Source organism: Lampetra fluviatilis, chromosome 3 (genome assembly GCF_964198595.1).
Source record: "Lampetra fluviatilis chromosome 3, kcLamFluv1.1, whole genome shotgun sequence".
NCBI classification, from domain to species: Eukaryota; Metazoa; Chordata; class Hyperoartia; order Petromyzontiformes; family Petromyzontidae; genus Lampetra; species Lampetra fluviatilis.
The window spans coordinates 25,575,783-25,590,714 of record NC_136277.1 but is presented as its reverse complement, the minus strand read 5'-3'; the positions used below and the strand labels follow the sequence as shown (position 1 = coordinate 25,590,714).

General features: G+C 43.6%; 2 protein-coding genes across 6 annotated transcripts in view; one reads left to right on the top strand and one right to left on the bottom strand.

Annotated features, from left to right (window-relative positions):
- Positions 1-14,537, bottom strand: part of LOC144955776 (coiled-coil domain-containing protein 33-like) — a 92,213-nt gene extending 77,676 nt beyond the window's left edge. Inside the window, exons 1-2 of the mRNA XM_078885924.1 lie at positions 14,496-14,537; positions 7,811-7,996 (exon numbers count right to left, since the gene is read on the bottom strand). The gene's annotated coding sequence lies outside the window, so the exon portion shown is untranslated. The remainder of the gene's footprint in view (positions 1-7,810; positions 7,997-14,495) is intronic.
- LOC144955775 (receptor for retinol uptake stra6-like) overlaps positions 1-14,932 on the top strand; it is a 49,754-nt gene that overhangs the window by 12,861 nt on the left and 21,961 nt on the right. The window contains exons 1-5 of one of the 5 annotated variants that reach the window (XM_078885920.1): positions 6,845-6,898; positions 7,913-7,987; positions 12,762-12,863; positions 13,574-13,710; positions 14,519-14,585. In XM_078885920.1, the coding sequence (XP_078742046.1) occupies positions 6,866-6,898; positions 7,913-7,987; positions 12,762-12,863; positions 13,574-13,710; positions 14,519-14,585 (414 nt within the window). In that variant the 5' untranslated portion in view covers positions 6,845-6,865. Of the gene's footprint in view, positions 1-6,844; positions 6,899-6,997; positions 7,095-7,912; positions 7,988-9,906; positions 9,937-12,761; positions 12,864-13,573; positions 13,711-14,518; positions 14,586-14,932 lie in introns of those variants that run through there. The other 4 variants (XM_078885919.1, XM_078885921.1, XM_078885923.1 and 1 more) reach the window with 4 other exon arrangements.

The following is a 14,932-nucleotide window of genomic DNA, read 5'->3' as shown; positions in this document are numbered from 1 at the left end:
CCTCTTGCTTTTCCACATGACGTTTATTACTGGCACATTCTCTCTGATCTCTTTCCGTCTAAAATCTATTCCAAGCACGCATCTCCCCATGCCTTTTTGGGCAACTTTCATATTTGGGTTTGTGATCTGCCACAAGTGTAGTCGGGTATTTCTTTTCACAGCAGGAACCATGGCCAAGTCATTTTCTAGCAAAAGAATTAATTACAACCACAAATACTTGATACGCAAAATTACCTTCAAAAGTTAAGATAAACTCAAAGGCGAGAGGTAATATTTATGACTGGTTTAACAATCTCAAGCTGTGATTAATGGAATTTAATTGCAATGATCTCATCTCAAACAGAGGTCAACGCCGTTAAAAAATGCACTTGATTAACAAAATTTGGTAAATAACGATACGGCAACTTTAAATAATGCAATTTTCTTCCTAACCCTTTCGTAAAAATGATCCAATTTCTTGAAAATTGTAATATGCCTATCAACATCAAGTTGGTGTAGGCCTGAGGTTCAGCATGACAAAAAAAACCTTGTCATATATATATTTTTTGGTTCTTCTCATATCTCTCGTGCTTTTGGATGGTAGCCGTGTGGAAGCCGGATTACCCCAAGGTGAGATAGTAGCCTACACACTGGCACACTCCATCGTTGAGGGGAATTATAATTGTAAGCTATAATGGTTCATATTCAATGACACGCGTGTTCACTCTTTATGAATTCCACTTACGCGTATAGCACAAAACTAGAGGTAGGAGAACGTGTGCATAATATTTACAGACTGATTATAGAAATAGGTGGAGGAGGAGTGGTGGCAAAGTGGATCATGACCAGAACTAATAACTAGGAGACCCGAGTTATTTTCCCAGCCATGGCTTAAATCAGTGGTCGAGTGATACCTACATCTTTCTGACCCCCCTCTTGAATAACTCACACTGATCAGCGTGAAGAAGCATTTTCAAACACTCTCGTGACCGACACAGCACGAGGTGGCCTTCATTCAGCAGTATATTGACAAAGAGCTGTGAAGAAAATGCTGTTTATAGGTTAACCAGACTTTGTATCTTCTGTATGTACACTTTGAGTAAAGATTAAATGGAAAAGCAATGAAACCAAATAAACATTGCTAACAAAACTCAACCTTATCCAAAGGCTCACAGAGACACATACAATGTGATAAGTTCAACAAATACAGCGGAAAACATGTCCATATGAATGGACACAAATCGTATAATTGGCAACTGCAAAAGCTCCCTTCCAAAAATCAACCTTTCCAGTTGAACTATGAATAAAATATTTACTTCTTAGACTTCCTCTCTAAGAAAAATAGAACAAATGACGTCTATTCAATGTTTTTGTCTCATTATCTCAAGTTCTAGCATCAAAAAAACCCTGTCTTGCTAGAATAAGCAGAACACTATTGTCCCATCCAAAATGCAAGGACCTCATCTGTTTTCTGAAAAATCATGGCATCTAGAAAGATAAATAATCAGCACGGGGTTATCGTAAAAGTTACACAAAACTGGATAAACTTTTCATGAACCAAATTTGCCCTGGACTATGAAAAATACACTTGGAACCAACACACGCAATACATGAACTGAACTTAAATAAGAATTTGTATTTCATATAATTTAAATTTCGCTATAAATATATATATTAATTACCCAACACTTTAAAGATTCCATATCACCTTTTTACCACTTGCTTTAGTTATCTACAGAAAAATAATCACATTATAAATTACCTTTTACGTTATTTCAACTAAGACCATTCCAGGTATATTTCAATAAAGTTTCATGTTGAATATTGTATTAATACCACTCTATTTTAATTATCATCAATCCTATTCTTAGGTTTATTCGGTAAAAAAAAACCTAAGAATATGAATCCTTGCAGTCACGAAAGCTTAAAATCTAGTATCATCAATCATTGATGGTATACATTTTTATTTATATATTAAGCTTTAAAAGACAGCTCATCCTGAATGTCCTCTCAGACTCCACTGATGTTAAACTCCAACTCGGTCTTTGGTATAGCTTCACCAGCAGCAGCATCATCATCAGTCATTACATATCCACTGCTGTATGAAGGTATCTGTACATCATCACCATTCGACAGTCCATCGAACTCCGATACGCGAGCTGACTACATCACCCCACCTCAACGGTGAACTTCTTCTTGAGAATGTTCCTCCTTTAACTGCCACACCTTTGTTAGTCTCAACCACTGGCCATAATCCCTTCGAGCAACATGCCTTGTTCTTAACAGTCACCGTGATCCATAATACAGGTTTCTTTTGGGTTAGATCGCGTAAATATGCGTCGTTAAACCCGCCACCACCCGACACAGCCAATTAGTAAGGTTTGTCACGTAAACAGAACATGCCAATTCGTTACTAGTACAGCACACCGGTGTGTTAGAGAGCTAATCTGGTTGTCGCCTGATGAAGCTGGTTGTAATTACTGGCAAAACGTCGTACTCGGATTGTAAATGTTGTGGCTTGGCTCTCCAACACACCGGTATGCTGAACTTGCAACAGATTGGCATGTTCTATTCACGTGACAAACCTTACTAATTGGCAGTGTCGGGTGATAGCGGGTGTAAGGACACATTTATATATTTGTGCGATCTAATCCAAAAATAAAACTGTATTATGGATGATATTGGTCGCGAAAGCCTACGTGTTAAGTCAACGTGATGTTTATAATGTCCTATGTTCGCTGATTCATGTGTTCTTCTTCCTGTAATTCCAAGCGTGTGGCACTCCATCAAATACGATGTGAATCACAGAGCATTTGTAGAATGTGATCAAGACCATGCCATTTTTGAGTGCTGCCCGTGTGAGTGCAGCTGTGGATTAATTCTACTCCAGACAGCCATTTGAGCACAATCTATTAGAGGATGGCAGCAACCTCCTCGTGTACAGCATTGATTTGCCTCCCGTGATATCGCGTCGAACTTTGCACCGCAGCATTTATTTGCCCTTGGTTACGGCGCTGTTGTGTGCTGCATTCCACTCTTCAAAGGGACATTCGAGCGTTGCTACATATCCAAATTGCCCAAAGCCTAATGGTAAAAAAAAAAATCACAAATCACAAATGAGCTTCACTACACCCATTGCGGAAAGCTTTGCATGCAGAATTTGAGCTACGACCATTAAATTCAAAAATGGTTCCATTCCATATTGAGTGCTTTTCACATCGCATGAAATATGCAAATATGCAACGGCAATACTACCGTGTAGGGTTTTTTTTGCGGTTGTTTTGGACAGCTCTCCGACGTGATTTCGGGTTGTGCGTTGTTCAGCACACTTGTCCAACGTTTCGCTCCCAGTACGCTGCAGCGTATCGTTGGATGTCACGCCAAAATAGGGAGGCAGCTCGACTCTTAAACACATCAGAGACTTGTGTAATTCGTAAACACACAGGCCTATTAATTAAGACACCATTGAAGCAATGCACTTTTAAATCAATATTGCAAACTTCTTTTTTTAGAACTGATTTTTGTGTTTAGTTTGTGGTCCTTCCCCCGCATCCTCAATTAGCAAGGTTGGCTACGTACGGTGCGAAAAAGTTCATAACGACCCACACTTACTAATCGGCTGTGTCGGGTGGTGGCGGGTTTAACGACACATTTATATTTCAGCGATCTAACCCCCCAAAAAACACTTTATTAGAGACCCACGCTTGCTCACAGATGAACGAAAATTAAGAGCCGAATTATATTCTAAAAATATTCCACTCAGTGCACTCCGACCCCTGCGGTTGGGGCACGGATTGTAATCTCGGGACACGCTGGGTGTCGTGCAGCGACGACGCACGTGTGGAGCGGAGATTGCATCGGCTCAGCGGGGATAGGGGGGGGGTCCCATCCTCACGCACAAAGGATGTGCAGGCAATGTCTCCGTGGGGTGACGCTTCTGTCCTGAGCTATCAAAGCCACCGTAGGAATATTGACTCATCCCCATGTAAACACCCCGAACGAAAATTGTATTTCGAAAGAGAGCAAAACAGGAGCTGTCGACACTGTCACGTGAACTGTTTCATCTAAATTACGATTCCCATTGTCTTTATCTCCTGGGTGTGAACACTCCTATCTCTTGCAAGATTTCTGGCCAACATGGAAGAGTAGGCCTTCTAGTTAAGGTCCTTCTGCCAGCAGCGGTGCGAACAAAACATCACAGGGCTCCACCGTTGCCGTACAGACGTTTTTGTAACGTCAAATATTAATTGTTAAAAACAGAACCAGGATTGCGGTGCATGTTAACATGGGGCGGTTTGTAAATTTGTTCAATAGTCACCCTATGTATGTTTTCAACGTTTCTGTAAACTTTATTTGTAATTGTTTATTTCATACATTTGTCATTATTTTTTACGATTTCACATTAATTTATGATTGTGTAATATATTTTTTTTATTTCTCATGTGACGCAGTTGCTTTTGTGCGTGTTTCTATTCGCAGCATTCCCGTACTTTATTTTATTTGTTTGCCCTTGCCATTGTGTTGACCCAGGTCACTCGTGAAAAGGAGACTATCCTGGTCTCTTGAGTTCTCACCTGCAGGTTAAACAAAATAAACTTGAACTTGGTGGTGCAGTTAGAGCACGTTGCTCACCATGAGCAGGTTGCAAGTTTAAATCCTGGTTGAAGGTTGACAGAACATCAGGCTTCCAGGGTTGATCAAATGTATACTACTCGATATTTAGTCAGCAGTGCTTGTCCTGTGAGCTTTCCACTGTAAACTCGGAGCCACCACCACAGCCACTATGGATGAGCACCACCCCATTACCGTACTCGTTTTAGCAGAGATACTTTTACTTGACGTCACGTAAATTAAGTACCGTGAATACTTTTGCACAGAGTGGTATAAGATTTGTTTACCGTTTGCTGTGACATGGCTCAGAAACATGGTGATACAGAAAGAGGAACACGTGAATTGAATAACGTATGCATGTTAAAGACGTCATTCCCAAGTTTAAGTAAGTTGGCTTGGGGAGGACAAGTCGCTAAAAGGACCGATGGCCAAAAATTATGGAGCGTGAGAGATTCGCAGCCAAGGAATGGCATGCAATCCGAGGTTACATCCACTGAGGAAGAGGTGGAGCAATGAAACCACCTCATGTGCAGATACGAGGTGGACTGTTTCATCACAGAACCATGAAAGATTACGATGACTCGAGGAGGCTTTCATCCAGCAGTGTATTTTGTGATGGCGGATGCTGATGATGATATAAAATGTAGATAAAATGACAACGAATGCTAATTCAGCAAAGAAAACAGTAAACTCACAGAAATGATTCTGCTTGGGCTGTAGCACAAGACATTGTGATTTTTAAAAAAATTCAGGCAGAAATGGTTCTGAAAAGATGAGAAATTAACTCTAAATCCCGAACCTAAAACATCACCCATAGCCTCTTGAGATAACACGAATGGCAGACCACGCCGTTTCAATATTGATGTCAAGACTTATTTCAAAACAAATTAAGTATTTGACAAGTGTTGCTCTTCACCCAATGTTCAAGACATTGTCCTGGTTTCCCATCTCTACAAAGGGGGTAAATTGGCAATGCGATGTGGTTCGGCTGATGCTCTTAGCTGACTGCCACGTAAACAGACTGACTCTGTAAGTGGAGAAATGGCTATAAATTGCACGTAGCCTTCCATGCGGAACTCAGCATCCAATACAAATCTTGGCTTTTATACATTCATCAGAACGCCCTTTTTAAAATTAATCATCGGTTAATTTTATAATTTATGGTATTTACGCTCTCTCAATGCTTCGCACCTGAATCTGCATTTGCCAGTGCACTTAATGCAACAAAACATGGAGAAAGAAAAACATGAGCATATCTTCACGTTTTCATATTATTGGGTCTTTCAGTAAAGTCACGTAGATAGGTCAAAAAATATAACGACGTTTCGATCGCAACACAAGCGGTCGTCATCTTCACGATTTCACTCTTCCCAAACCACCAGATTTGACAAACGCAAAACGGCCGCTCCGATTTTTTTTTCTGGCTGTACCGCGGAAACTTCCACCCGGCACGCGCAGCAAAACGATGGGCATCGTGCGGAAACAATGCGCCGGTACAAGCAGAGAAAACCCCCTTGGAGCGCCGTACAGCAGCACGAAGCCGCAAACACCAAGGAAGCAGAGGCACAAATGGCCCTTTGCAATAAATAACTCAAAATAATCATTGGCGTCAATCGTTCGAGCAACGTTTCACGATATAATTTTGCGTGGAACTGGGACCCCAAAGTGTATGGTGAGGACCCTTTGCCTGTAAGATTGGAAATTCACCAACATTGGTTCCAGCAAACTTGACTGTGAAAACCAGTCCAGAGTTTGCATGTCTTGAAGCAATGCTGCTGCAAATTATGCACCCCCAGAAGGCGGTTCGTCTGATGGGTTGCGCAATAAATATTAATCTTCACGTGGAGAGACAGATTCATGAACGAGACCTCTGCCTATTTACTTTGTGAGAAATAACGTTACAAAACGCGGCAAGCGTTTTTTTCCCCAGAAACATTCTGAAGCCTATAGCAGCTGCTGCTGTGCGATTTTCCTAGCCCGCAATTACAACAACAGCAACAAGAGGAAGACTCCAACTGCTGCCATTGCTTTAAGGGAGGTGACATTTACAGCGACACAAAGCAGCAGCCGTCGACTCAGCATTTCTGCCGGGGTGAGTGGCAACACAAAAAAAAGGAAATTAACTCTGCTAAATTCCACTGCCCCAATAGCAGGGGATGAATGGCTTCCAAGTCTTGTGCCGTTCCGGCTTCCAGTTAAAACTTAAAAGGGCACGTGCGATCGTGCGTGCAGCTTTTCATAGTCGGGACTTGTATCGGTTACCGCATTCCTCACGATGGCTGCCTGCCGTACGAGCCATCTCTCTCAGGTCTCATCTTTCCCCATTTAATATTGTACTCGATCGTTTGCATTAGAGAAGATAGTTTTTGTTTGTTCCAGCCGTCGTTTTGGTCTCGATACGCTGGGGGTCTCTCAGTGGCGGGGCATTGAAGATGTTCGGCTCGTCTCCGTGTCAATCAACGTCGTGTGCCGTGCCTTGCAGGGGTGGAGAAGGGAGCCCAACAGTAAGGTGGAAGGGCAATTGCTCTCTGTTATAACTTGTTTAGAAGTGCCTTCTGTTTCTCTATTTACTCTCTTCTAACCTAAATTTCGATTTAAAGCTTTCGTGACTGCAGGGATTCGTCTTCTTGGTTCTTTCGGTAAAGTCACGTAGAAGGGAAGTAATACAATAATAAAAATAAAACATAATAAAATAATTCTCACGACGTTTCGGCCACAACGCGAGCAGCCGTCCTCGGGTGAAGAACAGGTCTGACTTGTATCAGTTACCGCATTCTTCACCTGAGGACGGCTGCTTGCGTTGTGGCCAAAACGTCGTGAGAATTATTTTATTATGTTTTATTTTTATTATTGTATTGTTTCCCTTCTACGTGACTCTTCCAACTTTTTCAGAGCTCGCCCTGGGAATTGATCGAGTGCCATGAAGAACTCAATAACCTTGCTGGAAACGCAACGCAATCATACGCAACGTCGTGTTGCGACAACGCATCGCTCTTCACATCACAATATTCAACGTTACGTTTAATTACATGTACTCTTTTCACTTGCAATGGCTTCATATATTCTACCAAATAATGAAATGAGCAATTATCTAATCATAAGTCATTACTTAATAACTTACGATCGGTCACTTTAAAGTGAATATCACTTGGATGATAAGACGATAACGGTTTGATATACCTTAACGATGAATGCGTGTGACATTATATTTCTAACTTACCTTTTTATCCTTCGGTCACACTTTATGACAAAATCCACCGCTTTGCGTGTGCGTGTGTGTATCTCTCTGCTTGATATCCAAGCGCGTTCATGTGTTAAATAGAGTCCTCCGTGTTGTGGGGAGAGCGAGAGTCGGCATCCAAGGCGTCAGAAGAAAATCCGCGTCACGGCTCCATTGGTAACCGGGCTGAGAAATATAAACACGTTTGATTGAACCACGGTCACACCACCACACACACACACAGAGCCGGCAGCAGCCACCCACACCACCGTGTTTGCTTTGGTGACAATCAATTCGGTTCGTAACGCAAGAGTGAGTGTGCACAAAGCAGGGGGGTGGGGTGTGTGAAACGGAATGGTCAGTTTCGATGGGCACCCTTTTTTCTTGTTGATAAACCACAATGAGATACATCCCTGACTTTAAACAATCCTTGGCGGCGAAAGATTATCTTGGCAAAATCCTGCGACGAACAAAATATATTCTACCATTTTCAACCGTCACAAATACTACTTAAGCAGAATAAACACGTATGATAAATGGCTTATATATTATTTTTTCTGTGTTTAAACGGACGCTGTGTTATTTTGGCAGCGTCGGTGTACAAACACCGTGTCAGGCAGCGACTCCACTGTTGCCAAGACACAACGCAATCTGTTGACGAGCGTCCCGGGAATGAACTGGGGTGTGAATTTGGAGTGTTCCTTAACGATGCACGTGCGGGTAAGATATGTTTGCTGTTAGCGATGCGTTGCACTTTTAAACGTTGTGTTGAAACAAAGGCCAAATATACAAAGTGTTTCGCCGATAAAAGTGAGCATTGGGATGCCACTCGTGTCTGCTGGCAAGACTGAACCGGCAACAGACTTGCTGCATTCACGTGGCACGGGTCAGTTGCTCCATAGGAACATCGGACAACCGTTTGTTAGCAACTCATTTAACTTCAACTTCAACTTACATGTACAGCCACGGCTGGATGAGGGCCTCCACATGCTGTTCAGGCTGTTGGGGTTTGTTTGACCACCGTGAACCAACATAGACTAAACACAAGCAAAAGATGCGTGTGTTGCACGGTCAAAAGGTTTGTTTTATTGTTACATTGATCTGTACTGAGACACCTAAACAATAAACATTCGACGTGTGTGTAAGAATACGGTCTGCGAGCACCGGCTCCGCTCATTTGAGGTGCAGTGAGTTGAAATGGGTTGTTAGACGCTAAACACCTGTTGTAAACTGCACACTATGAAGCTTTTAAGAAACGCTTTAATTACAGATTGCAACGCGCCTCTGTAACGCACAGCATCAGCTTTACACCACACCACAGGTCTTTTTTGGGGGGGTGAGTGGGGTTGCAAGTGCAATTTAAAACCATAATGTATCATCTAAAGTGTGTGCATTACATCGAATTAGGTTCTAACGACAGTCAGCGAGAATGCGTATCGCCGTTGCATTAACGTAATTGCACGATATTTTTATACTTTAAAAAAAATCTGACTCAAAAAGCCATTATCAGCTTCATGACAGTTAACTCGAGTGTGCTCCGTTGCAGGTCTGCTGAACTTTTTTTTGCTTGAGTTTGTTATCATTGGTATCGCTTTCAGTCGGGAACTTTTAAATAACACCCGTAAACATTTAACACTCTTGGCTGTCGACGCTGAAGTTATTTTTTTATCAGCCGCTGTTGCCATTTTGCGAGATAAGACTCAAGGATTCTCTGATAAGCGAGTCACCCTTTTGTGATACTCCACCCCGCGGTGGGTGCCTGTTTCGCTCTTCAACCGGACCGCCGTGTGACGCCTCTCATATCGCGACGCAACTGCCACAAACTCCACGGTCTGGCGACTTAACAATTAAAAAAACAACAGGTGAGTTGGCTCTCATTGTTCTAAACATCTCGGCAGTGCAACACTACAATTCTTGAGGAGCTACATCATCGCTGTGGGAATATCTACGCACGTTGGTTCGAGGACTTTGTATTGTGAGCTCGATGTGTACGTAGTGTGTACATGTGCATTCATGGACAGACAAAGGAAGGGAGAGAGAGAGAGCTCAAAGTTTCACGGAAAGACAGGGCTCAAAGTTCTGTGCACCCAGAAACATAGGCTGCATGTTCTATGCTTAAACCACAGGTACGTCGTTTGAGTATGAAAAATTGGTAATTCACTGATTTTAAAAATACGTAAAAAACACTGCTTTGTTTTAAAAGAAAGTGTTCAAAAGTGTTGACTGTATTGTTAAATGCGTGTCCTCATATGCCTTAAACTATGTCCTGTTTTGGTAAAAAAGATCCTGTATATATTCAAATGGTGTATCACTCTTCCTGGTTCTTTCGGTAAAGTCACGTTACTTTACCGAAAGAACCAGGAAGATTAATCCCTGCAGTCACGAAAGCTTTAAATCGAAAAATGGTGTATCACTTTTAAGTGATTTTAAGTGTGCTGGACGATTGTCTGCTCTTTCTAATACGTTTGAATACGTTAATGCCTTGCATGTGTGAAACTGCCAAATAATCCATGTATATAATGTTTATGGCGAATGATACCAATACTGTAACTGTGGTACTCTTTCTTTTATTACCCGTTATTGCGTTAGTATGTACTTATGCACATGGCCTTGTGACTTCAAAGTGAACCTATCTTGGCACAAGTATTTCGCTGGCGTCAGTGTTGCTGTTCTTATATAGATGTGCACATTCTTGCGTGTGCCAGTGGTTAAATATTTGGCGTGAGACAAGACTTCATAATTTAATAAGATAAATATGCACATCACGTTAAATATGTAAATAAGTAGTTTGAGAGTCTCCAAAAGAAGAACGTTTTAAAAAAATGTTCCTGCGCACGTTGAATGCGTTGCATAAGTTGAACAGCGAGTCGATCGGCCGCGCATTCAGTGGAGGGAAATTTAGTGGCCAGTAAATATCCAGCCAACATAATAGCACCATTGTGCGTCTGTTGTGTGTAATTTACGGCAAAACTCTGAAGTGAGTCTTTTTTAAAAAAAAAGCTGAACGAGGAGGAGGAGGGGGAGGGGGGCGGGGGCTGCCACGGCCCCCATCGGCAGGGAAAAATGCCTCCAATGCTCTCAATCCTTTAATGCCCCGCACATTCACAGGCATGAAAACCGATAGTGGGCTCTGCTGAGTGTGTCTGGGACAAACAAAAAGCTCTTTTGCTGCACGGTGGCTTCTCGCGTGTGAATCGACTTGCGCTCCTTTCCCAACATCTGTAATGGGTTTTACTTCAAAGGAAAATAAAATTAATGCGTAATTAAATATCGGTCCCACGTCCATCATTAACACGGGCCAATGTTAACGACGAGTGTGGGTGGAAGACGTTGGGACAAGTGCAGAACCTTGCTTTACGTTTATGCATTCATATAAAGTGACTTTATCACATATAGTAGTATGAGAGGAGCGGTGGCACAGTGGTTAGTGCACTGGGCTACAAACCGGGTGACGGGTTCAATTCCCAGCCACGGCTAACATCAATGGCGCCTTCACCAAACTTCATTAACCAGCGTGGTGAAGTATAGACAAACAACACTCATGACCAGGCCTTCATCCAGAGGTCAATTTACAAAGGGTAGAATATAACACATATGCAATGACGCCGACACACGCCTTGCTATTCGGAGCCCTTTTATTCGGACGCAGCGCCAGCGACTACTCCCGGGACTTCATTCTTGATGCTCGAAGCTCGTCCTCTTCCAAAACGTCCCCTTCTTTTATACCCCCTCGAGCCCCCTTTCTGGAAGCTTCGCTCACCCCCCCCCGCCCCCGCCACTTCCATTCATCCAACCCTCGCCGTCCTCCTCCTCGAACGGGTTGTCAACCATCGCACCGACCGTCCACCCTTTGCTTCCACGCCTCTTACGTAAAAAAAAGATATCCCCTCGAATGCCCTTTTTGAACATTCGCCCCTCGACGAATCACTGTGCACCGATCCGAGGCACATGGTTGCCTGTCCTGACTGTCCGTTTGCACGCACGCTTGTTGCTGGTACAGTGGTCTGTTTTGCCTCGGTCGTTACACGTGGATAGTTGCATGCGTTTAAGTTTGTCAAGTACAAGGGCATTGGAGGGTTCTTTTTGTTTTTAATTCGCATCACTCCAATGTCCCTTATTTTACCGAGTGTTACCAAACTCGCATCGTAATCACCATGGCACACACTTTAAACGCAGTTGTAATTAAAATTAGAAACATGGGAATTTCAAAGCCAACGATGTCACCGTCTCTCACAGCCCTTCGATGTGACAATCCATCGCTCGCACCTGCGCACAAGCTGATGGGTCAACGTCCTCCCGGGCACTTTCCATTCCTTGGATGCCACTTCGTCACGAGTCTTAACCACCGCCCATCGTCCCTGTTTTTAGTGAGGTGCCCTGTCCAGCAAGCCTACTTACTCTTTCTTAACAGGCAATGCGATGTCTCTAAATTGTGTATGCCCTCAAGTATTGTGGTTAATGCAGACATGATTCCTTGTAAAAGGTTTCAGTTTGGTGTTTTAACAACGTAACACCTGTTTTGTTGCCAGAAAAAAGGGGAAAACCTATTCTCATATTTTGTTACCGGCAAAGGAGGCCCCACGATGACAATGTGTTCTCACGTTAATTTTCACAACATCCTCAACAAACTTTGAGCTTCGCGCCAGAGACAATGTTTTACAGTGCAGAGAGATGAGCAAGAATCATTATTATTATTATTTGCAAGTGGGGGATAAGCTTGATGAAGCAGTGCTCACACAAGGCCCTGTTTGGTGGCGTTGAGCGTTCTGCAAACTCGCCCGCGCGCGCAATGAGCGACACTTGTGAGCGGGCCCTCTTTGGCTTTCGTCCAGGCTTTCAGTTGAGGAGGAGTAATGGGGGAAGAGTTGGGATTTAATTCGTTGCCGGAGCTTTAGGGGATAAACTCCGCCTCTAACAGGATTACGTTCCTTTCGCTCGCACTCTTGTGCAGGACTTCGTGCCGAATAAGTCGCTCGCCCCAACTGGGAGGTTGCCGCGACGTGTGTTCCGCGTCAGGCGGCCGCCCGGTGGTGCTCGCTTGCAGGACGCGCAGGTGAGTTTCTATCGCTTCTTGATGATTTCGAGCAACTTCCACAGCACGCTCGTGTGGTTCGCTTCGGTGAGAAAAGTCTCGGGAAGTGCAGGTGAGGTCAACGATGTATCGACATTATTGTAGTCAAGCACACAGGTGGCTTGATTATGCTACACAATGTAAGTAATAATAATAACAACAATTTACAGTCCTTTGTCAATCCTCTATTGCATGAAGCCCTCCCCATGCTCTGTGCATCACGGGGTTTGTTGAACTATACTTCACCACACTGGTAAGTGCAGGGCCGATTCAGATATCACTTGTCATTGATGGCCGAGAAGTGAACTCAGGTCATCGCGTTCACGGTGCAGTTCGCTAACCACTGCTCCACCGCTCCACGTGGCATATTGCTGCTGCACACGCACAATACATTCAGCGTGATAATTGGCACATCACATGATGTAAGTTCCTGCATTCTATTGTCTATATTTCTCCCACATGTATGACACGCGTAAACCAACTGTGTGTGGCCGTATCTTGGCCAAGTTTTATTTAAATTAACTACGAGTGTGTAATTCTAATGTTGACGTATGTCAGCATTGGTCATGTTAGAGTTACTTACGCTGGGCTTTGCTTGAAATTGCTCCAAGCCAAAATCGTAAACAGTTGAATCTCGATGCAAGTGTCCAGTGTGAATTTTAAAAAATACTTTGTCATTTCTTTATTTTCAGGTACCACTTCAAACCAAGCAGCAAGTGGAGTCTGATAATATAAAAAAAATAAGCAGAATGGCAGCCCTCAACGAAACAGACATGAGCTACGACTACTACGAGATTGGCGTAAAGCTGCCAGAGGAGCCAATAGCCACGTACGCTCGGGTCAAACACATCGCACAACCGCATCGGACGCAGCGTGTCACGTGAACTTGGACGGTGCAATGTTACACACACACCCAACATTGCGGCGCGTGAAACTTACTGCTACATACACCCATACCAGTGTATGGCAGACTTCTAGGGGCAAGTGCTGACAAAGATCCCCCGTATAGCTCTTCAACAGGCTATTGGGGCAAGTGCTGTTAGTGAGCATCTATGAATGGCGGCACGGCACACGAGGGGGTGGGTAGCCAGCACCACGCCCGAGCGCCTTTGTCTTCCCAGTGACGTTGTTTACACATCGCACCAGGTACTCATTTGAGACTGAGTCGACCTAGGGGAGGCCCAGGACCGGTTCAGATGAGCGTCACTGGTATATGAACACACTGCTACACACACACCGCACCGTACTAGCACAGCACGTAGAACACAAATGCTACACATACAAAAACACTTAACACGTAGGCTTTCGCGACCAATATTAGCCATATTAGAGTTGTTTTGGGCTAGATCGCATAAATACAAACATGTCGTAAAACCTTCCACTACCTGACATACGATTGTAAATGTTGTGGGTTTACTCTCCAACACACCAGTGTGCTGAACTAGTAACTAATTGTCATGTTTCGTTTACATGACAACCCTTACTAATTGGCTGTTTCGGGTGGTGGTGGCGGGTTTAACGACACATTTATATATACGCGATCTAACTCAACAAAACCTCGAATGGATACAAAAGCGTGGTAAGCAGATAACAGCCGTTTTGTGTTAAACTGACCTTGCGTTTGCGTTTTCTTTTAGGCCCGAACCACCGTGTGAACCCAAGTTCAGGGGAGACTTCCTCCATCCTTGGGTTGGCGTGGCATCGGTAAGATCACCAAACAATAGGCGCTGTCACGCTCCCCGATGTCTTTTCTCGGATTGTGCCGCACTGATTTCTCTTCCTAAAATAAACTCCCCCGGGCACGCGGGGCGAAACATCGGACAATCGTACCGAACGGCACATGGTGGAACTTGAAAGCACATCGGAGAGCTGTGCGGTAGCACAACCACGAAAACCCTACTCAGCAGTGAAACATCACTCGTGAAAAGTACATTCGCTTCATGTCGTTGATCTTCATCATGGGACCTCCTTTGCCAGTAACACAATATGATAATAGGGTTTTCCCCTTTTTTCTGGCAACAAAACAGGTGTTAAGATGTTAAAACACCAAA